General features: G+C 39.3%; 1 protein-coding gene across 4 annotated transcripts in view; it reads left to right on the top strand.

Moving 5' to 3' along the window:
• Positions 1-21,103, top strand: part of LOC144605442 (RNA-binding motif, single-stranded-interacting protein 3) — a 1,037,045-nt gene that overhangs the window by 142,747 nt on the left and 873,195 nt on the right. For all 4 annotated transcript variants that reach the window (XM_078420726.1, XM_078420737.1, XM_078420711.1 and 1 more), the window contains exon 3: positions 12,331-12,399. In XM_078420726.1, coding sequence (XP_078276852.1) covers positions 12,331-12,399 — 69 coding nt within the window. The remainder of the gene's footprint in view (positions 1-12,330; positions 12,400-21,103) is intronic.

Genomic DNA, 21,103 nt, shown 5'->3' with positions numbered 1-21,103 from the left:
ATTAGTTGAACATGATTGCCAGTTGGCATTAGGGGAGTCATTGTGGTAGTTGGAGTTTGGAATACAATGACATAATCTGTGTTTGAGTACTCTGGTGAGGAAATAGAGCTTGAGGTGGGTGGAAAGTCTGTGGAAGAAAGCTTTAAGTAAATGACTCAAAGGATTTGACCTTTCTGTTCTGGGCCTCCTCCATTGTCAGAGTGAGGCCCAGTGCAAATTGGAGGAACAGCACCTCATATTTCGCTTGGGTAGCTTACACCCTAGAAGTATGAACATTTAATTCTCTAACTTCAAATAGCCCTTGCTTTCCCTCTCTCTCCATCCCCTTCCCAGTTCTCCCGCTAGTCTTACTGTCTCTGACTACATTCTATCTCTGTCCCGCCCACTCCCCTGACGTCAGTCTGAAGAAGGGTCTCGACCGGAAACGTCACCCATTCCTTCTCTCCAGAGATGCTGCCTGTCCCGCTGAGTTACTCCAGCAAATTGTGTCTACCAGGTTTAAATGACGGATATGGAGCAATTCGGACAAAAGCAATATTGCAAGTCCCATGGAACATCTCTGATTTTCATTCACATTTTGTTTCTCTGGATAAATTGGTTTGCATAGCACATTAAAACATGGCAAAATGAAATCTATTTCCTAAGCAAGCTTTATATCTGAACCTTTCCGTTTGTCATCACTCTGGCAGGACCCTTATGCTTGTGCAATAATTTTGGATTAATTTCATTCTCTCTTTGTTGCTGTTTCATTTTACTTTGAACACTTCTAATTATCTTTCTACTCTTAAATCTTGAATCCTAAAAGGGAAACCTTTCTTATTCAGTGGCGTTAGGTGGAGCTGCTATTGACCAGAAGGTTTTTCACTCTGCACGTTACATTACACCTGAATAGTTCTTGAAAGCAAAGTGTCACGCTCACCTACACTCCTGATTTCCATATCCCCCCTCCACCCTCCCCCTCCCCTATTCCCCCATTCCCACTCCCCCTCCAACTGCCCCTTCTCCGAACACATTTATGGAGAGAGATATAAGAAATGTTAAAAGGTTACTGCCCCTTTATTCCTCTATTAATTAGTCAGGTGGCATTATGAAAGCTGTAGGAACAAGATCATCTTCAATTTATTGGAACAGAATATATATTCAAGTCAACTTGCTATGGTAAAATCTGTGGTCCTATGTTGACCTAATCAATCACCTGAGAAACTGAAGTTAAAGCAAATCATCCTTGATCAGAAGTGATTGCCGAAGAAAAAGAAGATAAGTTGCTTGTTTACAGAACTGCCTCCCTACTATTCTTCTACAGTGAATGACAGAAATTGCATTCACCCTTCCAGTCTTAATTAAAATAAAGCCAAATTAAATAAACCCAACTTCTCAACTGCTTTATTTTTTTAAAGCTAATTTAATCAGTGCGAACAAGATATATTACATTTGAAAATCTTCACGCCATTACAATGGAATGGTGCTCATTAAATTAGGATTGATGAAATACAACATTAATGTTTTCAATTCTGTATATTTAGTGTCTGCATTTTGGTGTTTTCTTTGTTATATTTTATTTGAAGGACTGAAATTATAGAACTCAGCATAGCACCTTATTGGTAGAATAAAGAATATTTCAAAACTTGAACTTTCTTTTCTGATGCTCATTGGCGAAAGGCCAATTATATTTTAAATAAACCAAATATGTTTTGCCAAAAATTTAAGGTTTCCAAAATTGGGGATCGACTTACAAGGTTTTGTAGAGCAGGTAGGGTTATTCAGTTGATCATACTTCACAATAAATTGTATTTTAAGTAATGAATGTTCTTGGATGAAGCTGTGTTGAAAGTAAATCCCCAGTGTCATATTTCCACTGACCCATGCATGAAATAAGGAAATAGCTTAAATAAAATACAAACAAATACCATTAAACCATAATGACCATTATTCAGTTGGTCATTTTAAGCCTTTTAGAATTTTGTTGGAGCTATTAGCCAATATCTGTTATATTCTGCTCCTGTAATGATTTCTTGCTAGAGGAAAACACAAAACAGCGGTTTTATTGTAAAGAAGCAGCTGAGTTACAGTGGCTGTATTAATTTCTTCAGTCAGAGCAGTTATTGTACAGCACTTAAGTGTGGGGAGAAATATGCTTTGAATGTCAGTGACAGAGTAATTAGGAGATAAATTTCCACCGATAGGGAGCTGTGCAATTGCTGATAACATAAGGCTGTTTCCCTTATATTGCGACATAATCAAGTTCATCTGAAAGAAGCAACTGGGGAATGAAAACCACGTACTTTATCTGAATGTTGTTATCCATAACTACCAGGACCTCACAACTCAATTTTGTGAAATGTGGAAATAGTTTGTCACTTGCAACACAACCTTTAGAAAGCCAAGAGTAGCAATAGTTCCAACAATTATGCCTGAAATTTCCAACATGTAATTCAAAGACAATCAAAAATGATCTCAAATGTGAATATAGGTTGAAGTCTGAAGAAGGGTCTCGACCCAAAACGTCACCCATTCCTTCTCTCCTGAGATACTGCCTGACCCGCTGAGTTACTCCAGCATTTTGTGTCTACCTTTGAAGACCTTCTATATATATTATGTTTTTTTAAATGCTATCTTAAAGATTCCCTCACATCCTGTGAGAAAGGTTTTCTTCAGTTTAGCTATAGCTGAGATTGTGAGCTAATTATGGATTATTTCAAATGTTAAAGTAGTTTTTATGAATTTTAATGTTTTCCACTGAAACATATCACAGTTCTCTAGGTAGGCCAGTGGCTGCTTTAATCTTTTTTATGGGTGTGTTATCACTTTAGAGTTTTCACATTTGGCATCATAATCTCTCATGACAGATTTACCTTAGAAGAGCATCTGTTTGGACTAGTTCCAAAACTGAGATTACTAATTGTTTTATTTTGTTAATGTGGATAGGGATATGGTACCAAGCCAGTCAGCCATTATCCACGAATGATACATCAGGCTTGAAGGCCTGAATGGCTCACATTTGATCTTACATTTTTTTTTGCGAACAGCATTCTGTATGTTCCAAAATTTTCTCTTAGAGCTGACTTTAGAAAATGATGTGAAAGAGGCAAGAGCAGGAAAATAAGAAGGAATGGGAAAACCAAAAATGCCTCCTTTGTGAATTTCCATCTGTGTGTTTAATATGCTACTTTGCCTTACCTGGTTTCTGCAGTTTAGGAAGTGGAAATCACCTGAGGGCAGTAGAGGTGACCATGCTGTTGGTCTGAACAAGCCAAGGCTTTAAGGAAAAGTGGCAAATAACATCTTGGCAACAACCAGTGCCATCTGGTAAAATTATCATAATGGAGATTTCAAGTTAGTCTTCTACATCCATGCAACGTTTTCCAATTAGACCTTGAAACTCCATGAAAAATTTAGTAAGTATCGGCAAAAGATTCAACTTCAGTACAGGAGTGAATCAGAAAGTGCAGATCCACCATCTGTCATATACAGTGGCTGCAGATCCTTTGAATTAATTTGAAAAGGAACTCAGCAGGATAAGTGGGAATTACAACTTTCACCAAGGAACGAATTGATTATAGTAGCCCTCAGATCTTTTAACTTTCTGATCAGAAAGTTTCTTACACAAAGTGCAGAATGCATTTTATAGGGATGCCTGACTGCATGGTTTGGGAGCAGCTCCATCCAAGACCGCAAAAAAAAGCAGAGAGTTGTGGACATAGCCCAGACCATCATGCATAGCAGCCTCCCTTCCATTGAGTCCTTCTACACTTCACGCTGGTTCAACAAGGCTACCAGCATAATCAAGGACCAGAATCTTTCTGGTCATTCCCTCTTCTCCCCTCTCCCATCAGACAAGAGGTACAGAAGTTTGAAATAGCTTACCTCCAGTTTCAGTGACAGTTTCTTCTCAGCTGTGAAAGGCAACTTAACCATCCTTTCACCAGCTAGAGTGCAGTCCTGATCTTCCATCTACCTCGTCGGAGACCCTCAGGCTATCTTTAATTGGATTTTATTGGACTTTATTTGTATCTGTACACTGTAGATGGTTTAATTGCAATCACGTACAGTCGTTTCACTGGCTGGATAGCACGCAACAAAAAGCTTTTTAATGTTGCTTGGTTCAAGAACAATAATAAACTGAACTAAAGCTGTGCAACCTCATCTTTTGAAGATTTTCATATTATAATTAGTGGAGAATCACCACCCAACCCATATGGAATGTGGACACTCGTGTACTGTAACTGACTTGCCAAAGCACCTGGGCTTGGAATATCCTTTTTATTGTCTGTTTAAAAAAATATGCTGAATATTGGAAATGTTATGATGCGTCAGAAATACTTATTATTATTACAGTACATATATTTTCAATGAGAAAATTATGAAAAATTGGTTCGACTTCATTATAGTTCACCTGAGAAACTGAAGTCTGCTGTTTAATGTTGATTATAACTTTTTTTAATTAAAAAAAACCATTTTGTTTTTTAGTAGCTGATACTATAGTACATGTTTTACTATTATGGTGGATGTAGGACACCAATTAATTATTATTCATTGTGTGACAATGCCCTCTCCCTCGGATGCCACTCTGATCCCTGTCACTGGCTGACAGGACTGGAGAGGCCAATCCCCAGCATCACTGGGAACAGCTGGGTCCAATCAGCTGATACTAGTTTGACCACCTGAACCTCGTCAACTTACTCCCAATAATAACCCAGGCATTCAAAGAGGAAAGAGGAGCCCCTCCTTATTAGCTGTGTTCCCCCTGTTACAGGCTCAAGGAAGATTGAGCTACTGGTACAAACGCGAGACCATTGTGTGGTCAAGACTGGGCTGCTGGGAAGAAACCCTGGACACCCAGTGCCTCGAGTGAAATTAAGACTGAGTGGCTGGGTCAAACCTGAGATGCCAGAACCATCAGTTGTTATTAGACCACACATCACCAAAAGCATATACCATGATCTGTAAACAATCAACAAGCCACAGCCACATACAAGGACTGCAATATCTAGGTAAGACATAAAATATACTAAACTATATCATGAATATTTCTCAGAAAAAAAACTAATTAGAATGAGGTCAATTGTTTGGTTATTACTTTTGGTTAGATTTAATTAAAATTTATTTCCAGAAAACCTTTCAAGTTATGAGCCAGACTACATATTCAGTGCTATTTGGCAGAGCACAAATTTATTAAATTTATATTGACTGTATTCACAGAAGCTGTTAACTAGATAAAAAGGAAGTGTAATCCTTGTGACACTACAATTCCTTTTATCGTGGTTTAAAAAAAATCTGCTCTGTGTCATGCCTAGTAACATCTTTTGCATTGTTTTATATTTCTATCATAAACAGGTCCTCAAAACAGTATATTATTTTGTATGTAAGCTGTACATGATCTGGTACTCTATTTCTTAAGAGTCACATATTTGCTGAGACATCTTTCTGAACTGTTCTACCTAAACAAGTACTTGGGTCTTACTGCTCCTTAATTAAGATAATGTGTATTTCATTTCTTATTCTTACTTCCAAACTACATCAATGCTCAATAGTGCATGCACTCTATTAGCTAAAAAAAGGCACAAAGGGATGAGTAGTTGCAGAAGGAGCAGTCTGGCAGGTGGAAAAGGGTGGGGACATGGGACTGATGGTGGGATCATGTTGAAAGAGGTATACCTAGCTGAGAACCTAAGTGTATGAACATTGAATTCTCCACTTTTAGGTAACTAGCCTTTCTTCTTCTTCCCTGTGCCCCAGCTGGACTCTCACCCATCTTCCCTCGCTCCCTTCATCTATATTCATTCACAATTCGATCATCTCCTATCCTTATACCTTTTGTCTTTTCTTCTCTGACCTTTGTCCTATTCACAATATGGAGGAAATCGGCATCACCTTGAATCTAGACGTCCTATATAGTGTGGGGAAAAGTTTATCAACCTTACCAATCAATATACTATTTCATCACCAGATCCTTCTTTGGAATCTCATTGAATGTGTGGAACATTCAATATGTTCATCATGCAAAATTTGCTCAAAGTGAAAGAGAGAATGGAATGCACAGGTCCCAGACAACTCGGCTCCAGAACCCAGCTCTGAACACAGAATTCCGGGTTCTTCACTGTCCATATTGCAAATCCCCAGTTCTGTCTTCATCTCGTATACCCAACCACCTATGGAAGGACATCCTTGTTCATTCCACTCAGCAGGAGTTAGAAGGGAAAGAGGATGAGGAAATCAAAGAAAAACAAATTGGGTATTAATAAAAAAGAGGTTCTTCATGACTTTGTTATCTGGGTGTGGATAATCCTCTTGCAATTTAGAATATAGAGCAGGACAGCATTAGAACAGGCCCCTCAGCCCAAAATGACTGCCTAACATGATGCCAAGCCCATCACCTATCTATCTGAACATAACCCATATCACTCTATTCCCCAACTGAGACTATCTAAAAGTGTTTTAAATACCACTAACATATCTGCTTCAGCCACCAACTCCACATTCCAGGCGCTCCAGGCACTGTGTTAGAAAACCTGCATCACACATCTCCTTTCAACTTTGCCCATCTCACCTTAAGGCTATGTCCTCTCGTATTTGTTTTTCCATCCTGGGAAAAAGATTATGACTGACCACCCTATCTGTGTCTTTTATAATTTTACACACTTCTATCAGGTCTCTCCACAACCTCCAGTGTTCCAGAGAAAAACAATCCATGTCTGTCCAACCACTCCTTATGGCGAATACCACCTCATCCAGCCACCATTCTGGTAAATGTCCTCTGCACCATTTCCATAGCCTCCATTTCCTTCTTGTAATTTAGTTGAAGACTACACTCCACTGGTGGATGGCAGCCAATGAATGTAATCAACAAGACCTCAGATTTAAACTGCAGATTTGTAATAATAAATGATAAGTTACCATTGCATCACACATGATGAGATGGATGAGAATGGTTAGAATCTGAGACCACAAAATTCAGTGTTGTGAGACAGGTTTGTTGGGTATGAAGGGTCCATATACATTTGGTAGGATGACAATAAGTGTGTTTACACAAATTTTACAATATTTAATATCAGTGGATCCAAATCGCTCTGTTATAAGATCATACGAATGAGAAGAACTTCCATTCAGTAAGATCATGGCTGAATTTTTAATTCTGACCTTTTTATGTCAGCAGAAATCCCTTGATTTCCTGAAAATCCAAAAATCTTCACGAGTATCTGGTATGCATAAAGAGATCATGAATCAAAAGACAACCACCTCTCCATTAATGTTAGCATAATGAAGGAGTCGGTCATTAACTTCAGGAAGCAGTATTGAGTATGAGCCCCAGCATATATTAAGGGTACTGAAGTGGGGATTCAAGTTCCTAGGTGTAAATATCAGCAACAATCTGTCCTGTTCCAAACAGAAGGCACACCAACACCTTTACTTGGTCAGAAGACTAAAAACATTTGAATTGTCTTGAATTACTCTTAATATATTCGGCATATGTACCAAATTCTATCTAAATGCATCATAATTTGGTGTGCCAACTGCTCTGCTCAAGACCACAAAATTTGTAGAGAGTTGTGAACGCAGCCCAGTTCATCGCACAAAACCATTCTCCCCAGTCATCGACTCCATCTATATTTCATGCTATCTTGGGAAAGCAGCCAACATAATCAAAGATTATTCACACCCTGGTCATTCTCTTTTATTCCCTCTCCCATCAGTCAGAAGATACGAAAGCTTGAAAACATTCACCATCAGATTTAATAGCAGCTGCTTCCTTGCTGTTGAACAGACCTCTTAAATGAACCTCTTATATGCTCGGGATGAATTTCCTATTTTTCAATCTACCTCATTCCATAATAGCAAGAGTTATATAAAAGGAGATTGAGTAAGCCAAAGAAAAACAAATAAGGTACCAATGAACTTAGGTCTTTCATGGCTTTGCTGCCTGGCTGCAGTTAATCTTCCTGCAATTTAGGTGAAGACCACACTCCACACTGGATGGCAGCCAATTAATGTATTCAGCAAGATCTAAGATTTAAATGTCAGATTTGTAATGAAAAATTATGAGTTACCATTGTATTGCACATGATGAGATGGTAGAAAGGTAGCTTCTACAACTAGAATACTGTACTTTCTTTGCACTACCTGAAGTTATTTTGTATGTTATAATGTTTGAACTGTATTGGAGTACACATTTTAATAATGACCCAATGAAACACCAATCAGAGTTTAACTCAATGAACCAGGCAGCATCGCAGGAGAACATGCAGAGGTGCGAGACTCTTTTTGCAACTAATTTTTACTTATTTTTACAAGCACACAAAACAAATTGGTAACACTCAGAAAATATTTTCAACCAAATGAAAATTATAGCTGAATTTAGTATTGATGTTGCTGATAAAGCTTTCAGTGATTCTTCCACTACCTTTAGATAAATAATTCCAATACTGAGGAAAAAGCCCAGTTCATGAAATTGGAATCAAGCTCCTTGTGTGGATGGCAGTGCCCTAAAAATGTAATGGAACGCATTGTTACTATTTTTTTTAATCCAAAAATCACACTGAAAAATGTGGTTGTGGGGAGATCAAAAAGCTGTACTTTCACTGGCCCTTTAACAAAATAGTACTAAGGCCGGTCTAGATTCCTATATTAGTATCTGGGACTGAACCTAGAACTTAATGAATCGGGCAAAAGAGTTCCACCGTTGAACTAAGAATGACAACGAAAGTGAAGAGATTGGTTTGAGACCCCCTCAACATAGCTAGAGGCAAGTCTCAAAATATAAATGTCATAATTACTTCCTTTGGCATGCATTGATAATTATTTTAAAAACTTGAACTTCACCCAAAAATTACACTTTACTTTTCTGCTGGAAATAATTGAGACATTTCATTATACAGTATATTTAATTAAGGCAGATGAAATGAAACTGAGAAAGAAGATAAAGAAATGTACAAGAATCACTATAATTTAAGTTCCAGAACCTCACGCATTTTCAATGCAGTTTTAAGCTACACATTGTAATTTTCAGGTAGACCAGTTGCAAAATCAGACGGGAATACTATTTTATTAGTCTTCACAGACTGTAGCTTGAAAAGAACGAATTGCTCTGACTAGTTTAATGAACTTTGATGTGAAAGCTTGATAGTAAATACTTGTTACTCATTTGAGTGGAAAACTTCAGCTTCAACTTCTGTTGCTCTCTGGATTTTCTACTAAGTTTAGCATTTCATTTTCTCATTAATGGGAAATATATTAACATTGGCGAATGACATACTTGGCACCCTCCTTTACTTTATATTGTTGCATTTCTGGGAGGGTGAAAATTGAAGTGCAGTTAATGATCAAGACTCTTGACAACCATGGTGGAAAGGAATCTTCATTTGAGGAAAGCTGAAGTTCTCATGCAGAACAGATGCAATGGAGATTTAAGGAATTGAATCCTTGCAGAGGGCACAATTGAAGAAAACATGTCTATGGTAGCTACTGCAAATTCCATAAGATATTTATGTGGAATCTGTTGTAAATTAAATGATCATTCCATCTTCTGCATTTCTTTTCTAGGCAGCTATCACTAGATGTAAACTACTGAATATTAAGAAAATCAAAAGCAGATTGTGTAATTTCAATCCTATGTTTGTTCATTCCTCGGGTATGGATAGCATTAGCAAGGCCAGTAATGATGGTCTATTCGGGTACTATATGGCTTTCAAGCTCAATTCAGTGAGAGGGTCAGACCAGAGATGGATAGCTGATTTGCTTTCCTTAATGACAGTTGACTGAGTTTTTACAACAATCTAATGGCTTTGTGGGCATCATTATTGAAAGCAGCATTTATCATTTTTATTTAATTAAATTCCAGCTTTGTGGTGAAATTCGGTGTTTCTGGTATTTCGTCCTGGCAATGGCTAAATAGTCACATGACACAACCGCAATTGCACCATTTCTATTTTGCTATGCTGACCATGTTCAGTTTATCCCTGAGCTGCCATTTGCTTGCTTTATTTCTCCACACTACCGTTTATCATGCCATTCCAAAGAAACTCAATGAAAGCTGAGAACGGCACCAAAACCTTTGATTATAAACCTTAAGTCTTTCACATGCAAACTGATTGCAAATCAGGAACACTATTCCAGATTTTTGGACAAGGATGTTTTAAGAATTCTGCTACTGTGTATTTGCACCCTCTCTTTTCATTAGACCCTCATTGCTCTCACAGTTTCACTCCGACGTACCTCGCCCTACATCACTTTCTGGACCTCTGTAGATAGTTACTCCTTAATATTTTCCAGTTCTAATGAAACTTTAATCTATTTACCTCTGTCCAGATGTTATTTGATTAGTTGAGAGGTTCCAATAATTATTTTTATATTTGTTGTCCAATATTTGCAGAATTTTTGCCTTTTCAGCTGACAAGCTTTGGCGCTCACTGTAAAGAAAAACCTCCAAAACAGCTGCCCAAAAGGGTCTAGTGAACTCAGTAGCATGGACTTCCATTTGTCGATATTAGTTTTGTCAGTATTTATTCACAAAGTGCTGGAGTAACTCAGCAGGTCCGGCAGCATCTCGGGAGAGAAGGAATGGGTGACGTTTCGGGTCGAGACCCTTCTTCAGGACTCCTTTCAATAGTATATGATGTAATCAAGCAGCCATTCGGACTGAAGTGTTCTCAGAGTTAACCAGAAGGATAAACCCTAATATTAAGTTAATAGGGCATGTCTAGGGCAGCATGGTGGCACAGAGGTAGAGTTGCTGCCTTACAGTGCTTTAAGCACCAGAGACCCAGGTTTGATCCCTACTACGGTTGCTGTCTGTACGGACTTTGTACGTTCTCCACTTGACCGTATGAGTTTTCTCTGAGATTTTTGGTTTCCTCTCAAACTGCAAAGATGTACAGGTTTGTAGGTTAATTGGCTTGGTATAAATGTAAATTGTCCTTGGTGTGTAGGGTAGTGTTAATGTGTGGGGATCGCTGGTTGGTGTGGAGTCGGTGGGCCGAAGGGCCTGTTTTTGCGCTGTATCTCCAAAACTAAATTAAGCTCTAACTGAGCTAATTAAACATTTTATGGGGCATAAGTTAAAACTTCAAAAATGCAAGTAAAATTTAGGTAGAAGGTGAAATGTCAAAAGCCAATAAAAAATAATATCCATTGTCTATATCCCAAAATTCAATAAATTTTGAACAATTTATTTGAGGAAATTACAAACCATGTACGAAAAAAAATATTTTAGGGCCAGAGAGTGCTAAGAAATAATAGTGTGCATTTAAAAACTTAGAAATCATGCAACAATGTAATATTTAAGGTTATTTAGTGGCAAGAATAGCTTGCAATTACCTGTTTTTTAAAAATCAAGTCACTTGCTGAGCTTAGCTTAGTTTAGTTTAGTGATACAGCACGAAAACAGGCCCTTCGGCCCACTGGGTCCGTGTTGTCCAGCGATCCCGCTACACCTGCATAATCCTCTGCACTATGGACAATTTACTATTTTTACAGAAGCCAATTAACCTACAAACTTGTATGTCTTTGGAGTGTGGGAGGAAACTGGACCACCTGGAGAAAACCCACGCGATCATGGGGAGAACGTAGAAAATCCAGCCAAACAGCACCCACAATCAGGATCGAACCTGGGTTTCTGGTGCCAGAAGGCAGCAACTCTACCTCTGCGCCACTGTACTGCCCTAAACCCTAATTTTTCCTCTTATTACACTGGACCAGACTGGGAAATAATAATATAATAATAATAATATATTCCTTTATTCGTCCCACACCAGGGGAAACAGTGCAGTCAATAGAGGAGAGCCCAATAATTTGCAGCAACTTTGGTGTTTCCTTGCACATTTGGTTTCATATAATAATTCTGCAAATATCTGCAGCAATCTTGGATTTTGTGTGTTCCTGTGCTTAGCAATCCAGCAGCATTTTTTGGGAATTCCACATTAACTATGTATGCACTGAAATCACATAAATGCAGTCACGATTCACTCTGCAGACAGCAAATACTGTGATTATAACCTGAAAATCTGAACGTATCAGTTTGAAAAATAGGCAGACAAAAGTGATTTTATTACTTCTTACAGCTTTGTGTATTGAGCCTATGAGGCTCAAAAGAGAATGCATTAGAAGTGCAGATTAAAACGATAGACAAAATGTAGTTTGTCAGAACACTTTCAAAGCAACCTCAAGGCAATTCTGGTTTATTGTAAATTTAATTTACTAAGTATTCTAATTAAAAGTTTTGCAGTTAATGTCAAGTAACTGAATCATTGTAAATGTTGAAAAATTATACAGTATATTCCATGACCATATTCTAGGTTCTATTGAGCCGTTACTGAATTGAATTTAATTTAATTACAGAGAATATCAACCACCAAGACTGCCGACGGTGCATCGTACAGCAGATGGTCTAGCTCTCAACCACACCAGGTATGGTTCTAAAATATATTCAGAAATCATTAGAATAAAAATGTTAAAACTTTGATTAATTGCATGCTATTTTAAGGACAGTATAATTACATTGGCCTGTGATCACTTGAAAAATGTGTCCATTGTGTGATTTTCATATGGTGGATCTACCTGAGATGCTGGATGAGAGAGTTTTCGGATGCTGTGCCTCTAAACTTATCTGTAAATCTTGTGTGAAAAGGCCAACTTTCAAGTGGAACTTCCCACTGACTCCACAGCTGAGGTTGTGAATTTGTTACAAGATTGCTATTGTACTCTGCAATCTCCAACAATGTATCATAGTATATTAGATTATCAGAAGACCAAGTAGCTCATTTTGCATTTAAACACTATTTAATCTAACTGCCAAGTAAATGAGCTCGTTACTTTGTAATTATCATCGATATTAATATTGTTTAACAAATGCAAAAATATGTCCGGATCTCCAGTTGTCTCTGGTTTAATAGTTCAAAATGTACTCGGGCACTGATGAACCAAACAGTGCCTGAGTCATCTGTCATAGATTAATATTGATTTGTACTATTTTCTCCAGTTAGCATGTTGTAACTATTATGATATTTCATGGAATAAGATTGTGGCTCAAAGTAAAGTGTATTAAAGATGTGTGTATTTAAGCTGCACTTCCTAAGCCCATTATTTTTAACACCAGGGCAAGGGCAACAATTGCTTGGGAGAAACCTGGATGTTTTTTACCAAGTCAGAGAACATTCTGATTTGGAAATATATCAGTGGTCTTTCTTTATTGCCGGATCTGATTCCCGGAATGGGTGTACTTTCACCAGAAGGACTGCAGTCCTGAAGAACTTGATTTACTAATCACTCTTTGGCCTTTATTCCATTTTGCACAAAATACTGAATTTACTGTTTTTTTCATCCTGCTGCTAAAAACACATTCACAAATGATATAAATTCACATAAAATAGACTGATCAAGGATATAGAGTTACATTTTCTAAATGGAAATCTACAGGATTTCAAGATGATTTTAGTTCATTAGGTCTGAAAATAAATTTGGTCATTTTGGTGTGAGTCACATCCCTAATTTCTGAACAGTCAATACTTTAATTCAATAATTAGAATAGAAATAGTCTTTCATCAATGTGGCAAGTTTCCATTGGGTTCAGTTCACCTTTAGCTAATATGTATCTGTATGTTAATTGGATCAGGATGCTATTCTCTTCACCTTGTAATAAATAGTTGAACGAGAAATATATTGTGTAGAATATCTGATTTCTAGTCAGATGAAAAATTTCTTTAGAAATATAGAACAGTACAGCACAGGAACAGGTCCTTGATGCTAAGATAAACTAATCTCATATGCCTGCACATGATCTATATCTCTCAATTTTATGCATTTTCCTGTGTCTATCTAAAAGCCTCAAACACCATTACTGTATATGTTTCAACCGTCCCCTATCATTTCCAAGCACTTGCCAACCACTTGTAAAGAAATAACTTGCCCCAAAGGTTTATGTTTCAAAACTAGGAACATTTAGGATTAACACTACAGTGAGAACTACTCTGGAGTTCCCCATTGTGCTTTCATGCCAATAAATAGCAAGATACTGAGGTTGCATTTTGAAACCTATGTGAATAGAAAGCATTTCATTCCATGATTTCAGGTCATGCTTCTATTTAAGCATTTATAGAAATAACCATACAGAGGCAGTAACAATGTAAACAAGAAATAATGGTTATTATTACTGTTTCAAGCAAGCAAATTACAAGTGTATCCTCAAAACTGTATGGTCCCAGTCCACAATTTTCTGTCCATTGGAGTTAATGATTGGAAAATTGAGGGGTGGAATTGGACAGTTTATATTATTTGCTGCAGGTGGAACACAGCAGAAAATCTGCTTTTAATACACGTGGCAAGCTTGGCAATAAAATTTAAAAGGTTTCTTCAAAGAAATAAAAATAATGCATATATTTGCTGAGCATCATTGAAAGATGTTTTTGGATAACAGACCTAAGCTTCAGTTCATTCACAGTTATATCTTCATGTGAAATTAGGTACATGTGTTAAACTTTCCCTATAAAAGGGGGTGTACGGTAAAGTTTCCAATCATTCTGCATCATGACTATTTGAAAGTGATGCCATGAGAAACTACTCTGAAATACAATAACTTCATACATCAATTTTCCGTCAAAATGTGAAAAAATTCCTTTATTGATATACAGACAAAAAAAATTTAAAGGGTGATAAGAACATACAACAGTGCATACAAAAATATTGTAATAAACATCAATAAATTTCAATAAACTTCAAACTTTAAAATTCAAACTTTAAACAGAATACTTGTGCAAAAACATACAAAACCTAACATCATTTATGGACATTACACTGATGAATGATCAGATCGAATCCACACTTGGAATTCGCCCAAGTCAGCACCGGTGACAACCTTAATCACCGGCGACAACCTGGCGACAACCTACTTCACCAGGCGACAACCTGGCGACAACCTACGACAGCGCCCACGTCAGGAGACGTCAAGCTACGCTCATTGGCGTCAAACCGACAGTCGACGAAAAATTTCAAGCCTTCACAAGATCCAGCGAAGACCAGAAAAACGCTACGACTCTTTGGAGACTACTCACGACCTTGCCCGCGACACCCCGGCGACCGTGCAGCGACAGCCTAGTTGCCTGTAGTCGCTTAAAAAATCGCCAAACTGGGACAGGGCCTTAACTTCGTTAGCACAGCTGCAACAGAACCTAGTTTTTTCCCACTCAACGCTGTAGTTTCACACTAATTTACACAGCAAAAACCAAACTCGTCATTCCTCCCTTTTTATCATTCCATGATAATTTACGGGCGTTCCCGAATCTTATTGAGTCGTTCAAATTCCTAAGACAAGACTGAAGATAACATGGAAAACCACATGGTTTCCTTCCAGAAGTAATGTTCAGGTGGACTGTCGGAGCAACCCAACACAAATGTCCTTTTTAGTAACATTCCAGATCCCGAAGGAGCCCACATGTGTGTCTGGGCATCCTAGGATATCGCCTTTGCAGAGATGAAAAGTCCGACGTGGCTCGAAGGGGTGGCATGCATGAATCTTGGTTGTCAATTCCTGTCCAATCGGAAATAGCAACAGCATCAAGGTACGGAGAGAGGTGATGTACATCCTCCTGAAGTGGTGACCTGTGGTAGGAGAGCCTCTACAAGGAGAAGAGTTAGTAGAATTGAAAAGATTTTAGGTCAATGGTTTGCAATGATGTACAATAAGTGAATCCAGGAGCTTTTACCCTCCACTTTAGCCACTGTGGGGGTAGTGAGGAGGACCTGAAAAGGGCCTTCCCATCGGGGTTCTCGGCCTTTTCGGACCCATTTTTTTACCATTACAATATGCCTGGCTTGATCGTAGGAGAGAGAGAAAGATCAGACTCGTTCAGTTGAACTGTTGGAACCTGGGAATGGATAAGGCGGAAAGATCGGGTTAGTGCGAGGACATACAAAGTCATTTCTTCAGTCATATGGTGGAATTGAACTGGGGAGGGGAGCAGTCCATGGTGTGCATGGGGGTCGACTGTATGACTTCGGCCGAGGTAAGCTTGGTCTGTCCACCTGGTGAAGTTCTGATCTGAAATAAAGCAATATGAAGCAGTTTTAACCAAGTTACACCCGTATCCTCTAATAATTTAGCCAGCTTGGTTTTCAGTGTCTGGTTAACCCGCTCGACAAGTCCAGCAGCCTGAGGTCTGTAGGCACAGTGTAGTTGTTGTCGAATTCCTAATTTGGAACAGAATTACTGGTTAATCAAGGCAATAAAGTGTGGACCATTGTCGGAGCTGAGGCAAAAAGGTAAGCCATTGCGAGGTTCGATCTCGTGCATCAAGACCTTGACCACAGTCTGGGCGCGATTATCCGTAGAGGGGTAGGCCTCAGTCCATCTGGAGAACACATCAATAATCACTAACACATACTTATTATACAGGACTCCAGGCAATTCAATATAATCCATTTGAAGCATTTGGTAATGGGGTCACCCCTTTTTCACACACTGCATCCTTACCTGGGTTATGCTGCTGGCAGATGAAGCAGCACGAGTTGATGGTGTCAGCCAATGTGCATATGGGGGGGCACCAGGAAGCTAAAAGGAGATTGGTAACGACCGTAGTGCCACAATGAATCTGGAAATGGACACATTCTATCACCCATGGAGCTAATCCATCAGACATGCAAGTCTGACCCGCAGGGGTCCTCCACAAGTGGGTCTGCTTATCATACATACATCCCATGGCTTTCCATGACTCTATCTCGGTTACAGGAGCGTCCTCCTGGGAACGTATCACGTCTGAGATGGTTGCTATTGCTTTTTCTGAGGTAGACGGATTCTGGTTAGATTCCCTCAATACCACCAAGACCAAGGAGCTGATCATCAACTTCTGTAGGTCACACAATGGGGAATATGCCCCGATCCTTATCAATGGGGTCAGTGTGGAGAGAGTGTCCAGCTTCAAGTTTCTGGGCGCTCACATTTCGGAGGACCTAACATGGTCCACTAACACTGCTGCGCTGGTCAAGAAGATGCAGCAACGACTGTTCTACTTAAGAACACTGAAAAAGTCTGGTCTATCCCAACAGCTGCTGACGACCTTCTACCACTGCACCATAGAGAGCATCCTAACACATGACATCCCTGTGTGGTATCTCAGCTGCACGGAGGCAGAGAGAAAAGCTCCAGCGGATAGTCCATAGAGCTCAGAAGACCACAGCTACCAGCCTTCAAGGGCATCTACAACACATGATGCCTCAGAAAAACCACCAGCATCCACAAAGACTCTTCACACCCCTGCAACAGTCTGTTCGAACTACTACCATCGGGCAGGCGATACAAGGCCTTCTATGCCCGCACCTCCAGACTCAGGAACAGCTTCATCCCCAGGGCCATAGCTGCTATGAACCGGTCCTGCTGAGCCGGATGGTCACATCGCACAGTGAACCGGCACAGATCTACTTGCACTTTATTCTGTTTTAAAACGGTTCTAATTTGTTTAATTGGGTTGTTTAAATTAATACTGATTAGCTAATTGATTTATTGCATCGTATGGGAGGCGCATTCCCAAACTCGTTGTACCCCTGGACAATGACAATAAAGATATTGTATTGTATTGTCTGCCTCATAATATGGGGCACTACCATCCCGTGGCCTTGTGCTGCTGTTTTGGCTGCCTGATCGGCTGCCCTGTTACCTATATCAACTGATGTGCTACCTGAGGTATGGGCGACACATTTCATGATAGCCACATTTCATGATACCTGAAAAATATGAAGTAAAATTGCTAGAAGATCTTCATGATCAGCATTTGGGAATGTGTCTAACAAAGAGTCTAGCTAGAAGCTATCTATGGTGGCCGGGTCTAGATAAGGACATAGAACAAAGGGTGAAAGAGTGCAGCACATGTCAAGCAGTTGGAAAGAATCCACCCACAGTACCGCTACAGCCATGGAAATGGCCGGTTAGAGTGTAGCAAAGATTACACATTGACTTTGCAGAGTTGGATGGACAACAATTGTTCATTGTGATTGATAGTCACTCCAAGTGGGTTGAGGTGTCTTCGATGAACAAAACGACATCCAGCAAATCGATAGACATTTTGCGAGGGTTGTTTGCGTCCTATGGATTTCCAGAGGAATCTGTGTCTGATAACGGACCACAATTCTGTTCACAAGAGTTTGCACAATTCATGAAAGGGAATGCTGTAAAACACACTAGAGTAGCTCCATACCATCCCGCTTCCAATGGAGCAGCAAAACGCACAGTGCAAATTGTGAAGCGGACATTAGTCAAACAACTGCTGGATCCAAATCCAAAGAAAAGACAGTTGTCGTTGTTTCACAAACTGGCTAACTTTCTGATTACATACTGAAACACACCTCACACCACTACTGGTCAAACACCAGCTGAACTGTTCTTGAAAAGAAAACCCCAGAACAAGGTTTTCACTGTTGAAACCAAACTCGGCTCAAACAGTAGAAGAGAAACAGGAGAAACAAAAAGCATATCATGATGGAAGTAGAGTAAAGGAAAGGATTGTTGAGTTAAATCAGAAGGTAAAGGTGAAAAACCATTATCACAAGTGGGTGAAGTGGTTACCTGGAAGAGTAGTGAACAAGTACGTACAAGTATGAACACGGACATACTTGGTCAAGATGTTTGGAGGTGGTAATGTGAGAAAAGTACACATTGACCATGTCATGCCTATGCAAGCACAGACAGGGTTGAAATCAGACAAAGTAGACGAGTCAGATAATTGGGTTACCCCTCAAGTACAGGTACCAGATGAACCAGAAATGGTACAAGAAGGTATACAAGTTAGTGAGAGCTTGAATCAGCCTGAAAATGGAGGTTCAAGTGGGGATGACAGTCAAACAAAATTGACTGATGGACTGGAATCTATGAATGTAGGTCAAAAGGAAGGCTTGACTGGATTAACAATGAGTCCAAGTGGTTCTAAACAGTCAGAAACTTTTGGTCAGGGAAGATATCCAGAAAGAAGGAGAAACCCAGTGGTTAGGTTAAATTTGTAAAGTTATTGCCTGAAATGTACATATCATTGTATATACCACATAGATGCATGATGCCCTCATTTTATTCCGGTTGTATAAAAGTAAACTATCAGACAAGATTGTAATCATTTCATACCGTCGATTATATTCAAAACAAAATGTCCACCAGGATTTTAATTTTTTTTTAAAAATTAGGGTGGAAAGAGTTGTAATAGCACCACCTTTGCTGGAGAATTGTAAATGTTTGAATAAACCACAGTGCAGCTGTGCAGCCATTGAGTTACTTGTTGTTCTGTGTCTGAGCTCAAGATATCACAATCTCATCTGTCCATAAGACCTTTTTCCAGAACTGTGGTTGCTCTTTTAAGTACTTCTTGGCAAACTGTAACCTGGCCATCCTATTTTTGCTGCTAACCAGTGGTTTGCATCTTGCAGTGTACCGTCTGCATTTCTGTTCATGAAGTCTTCTGCAGACAGTGGTCATTGACAAATCCACACCTGATTCCTGAAGAGTGTTTCTGATCTGTCGGACAGGTGTTTGGGGATTTTTTATTATAGAGAGAATTCTTCTGTCATCAGCTGTGGAGGTCTTCCTTGGCCTGTCAGTCCCTTTGTGATTAGTAAGCTCACCAGTGCTCTCTTTCTTCTTAATGATGTTCCAAACAGTTGATTTTAGTAAGCCTAAAGGTTGGCTGATGTCTCTAACAATTTTATTCTTGTTTCTCGGTCTCATAATGGCTTCTTTGACTTTTATTGGCACAACTTTGGTCCTCATGTTGATAAACAGCAATAAAAGTTTCCAAAGGTGATGGAAAGACTGGAGGCAATTCTAGGTGCTGAGAGCTCTCTTGTACCTGCATTAAAGGGACAATTAAGCACACCTGATCAATTACAAACGCATGTGAAGCCGGGTGTCCCAAACATTATGGTGACCTGAAATGGGGGGACTATGTATAAACAGAGCTGTAATTTCTACATGGTGAAACCAAAATGTATAAAAATGTCCTTTAATAAAATCTGACAATGTGCACTTTAACTACATGTGATATTTTTCTATTACAAATCTCAAATTGTGAAGTACAGAGGCAAATAAATAAATGATGGGTCTTTGTCCCAAACATTATTGAGGGCACTGGATAGAGAGATCACAGGTAGGTGTAGGAATAACATTGTTGTCATAGTAGGCAAATTAACTTCCCTAATGCAGACTGGGACTGGCTTAGTGTTGACGGATTGCATGAGCTAGAATTAGTTAAGTGGTTTTTGGAAGGTCTTCTCAAGTAACATGTCTACTAGAGAGGGGGTGATACTTGATCTAATGTTGTATGAGTTGTTGATAGGCCAGTGGGGAGAGCACTTTGGATCTAGTGACTATAATTTTGTGAGTTATTTAAGCATGAAAAAGAGAGGACTGGTCCACAAGTTAAAGTCCTCAATTGGTGTAAAGATAATTTTGATGGAGTTGGACAGGAATTTGCAAAAGTTCATTGGAAGAGGCTGTGAACAGTTGAAGGGGCATCTAGCAAGTAGAAAGCTTTTATGAAGGAGATAGAGTTCAGGGACAAATGGCTCCAGTTAGAGTGAGGGATAAAGCTGGCAGAATTAGGGAATCCTGGTGGATGAGAAGTATTTCTGGTCGGGAGAAAGGAGGAGGCACATGTCCGGTATTGGCAGCTGGGATCAAGTGAATCCTTTGAGGAGTACAAAAGTTGCAGGAGTAGGAAGGAAATCAGCAGGGCAAAAGGGGACATGCGATAAACGTCAGATAAGATAAAGAGGAATTCTAACCTATTTTGTAAATATATTCAGATCAAAAGCGTAACATGGGAGAGAATGTCACGTTATGGATCACTCTGGTAATCTATATATGGACCCATGTGTGGTGAGTGAGGTCTTGAAGAGATTTTTGTGTCTTTGTTACCTCTGTTAGGTATCAGAAGATTGGAGGGTAGCTAATGTGCCTTTATTTTACAAAGGGTTGCAAGGACAACCTTGGGAACCACAGGGTGGTGAGTCAAATATCAGTAGTGGTTATGTTAATGGGGGTGGGGGAGGGAGGGGGGTAGATTCTTAGCAACAGTGTCTATCTGCATTTGGAAAGTAAAGTCTGCTTCGGGATGGTCACCATGGCTTTGTGCGTCGGCAATTG

This window comes from Rhinoraja longicauda, chromosome 2 (assembly GCF_053455715.1).
Source record: "Rhinoraja longicauda isolate Sanriku21f chromosome 2, sRhiLon1.1, whole genome shotgun sequence".
Taxonomy (NCBI): domain Eukaryota; kingdom Metazoa; phylum Chordata; class Chondrichthyes; order Rajiformes; family Arhynchobatidae; genus Rhinoraja; species Rhinoraja longicauda.
This window is presented reverse-complemented; position numbering and strand designations above follow the sequence as displayed.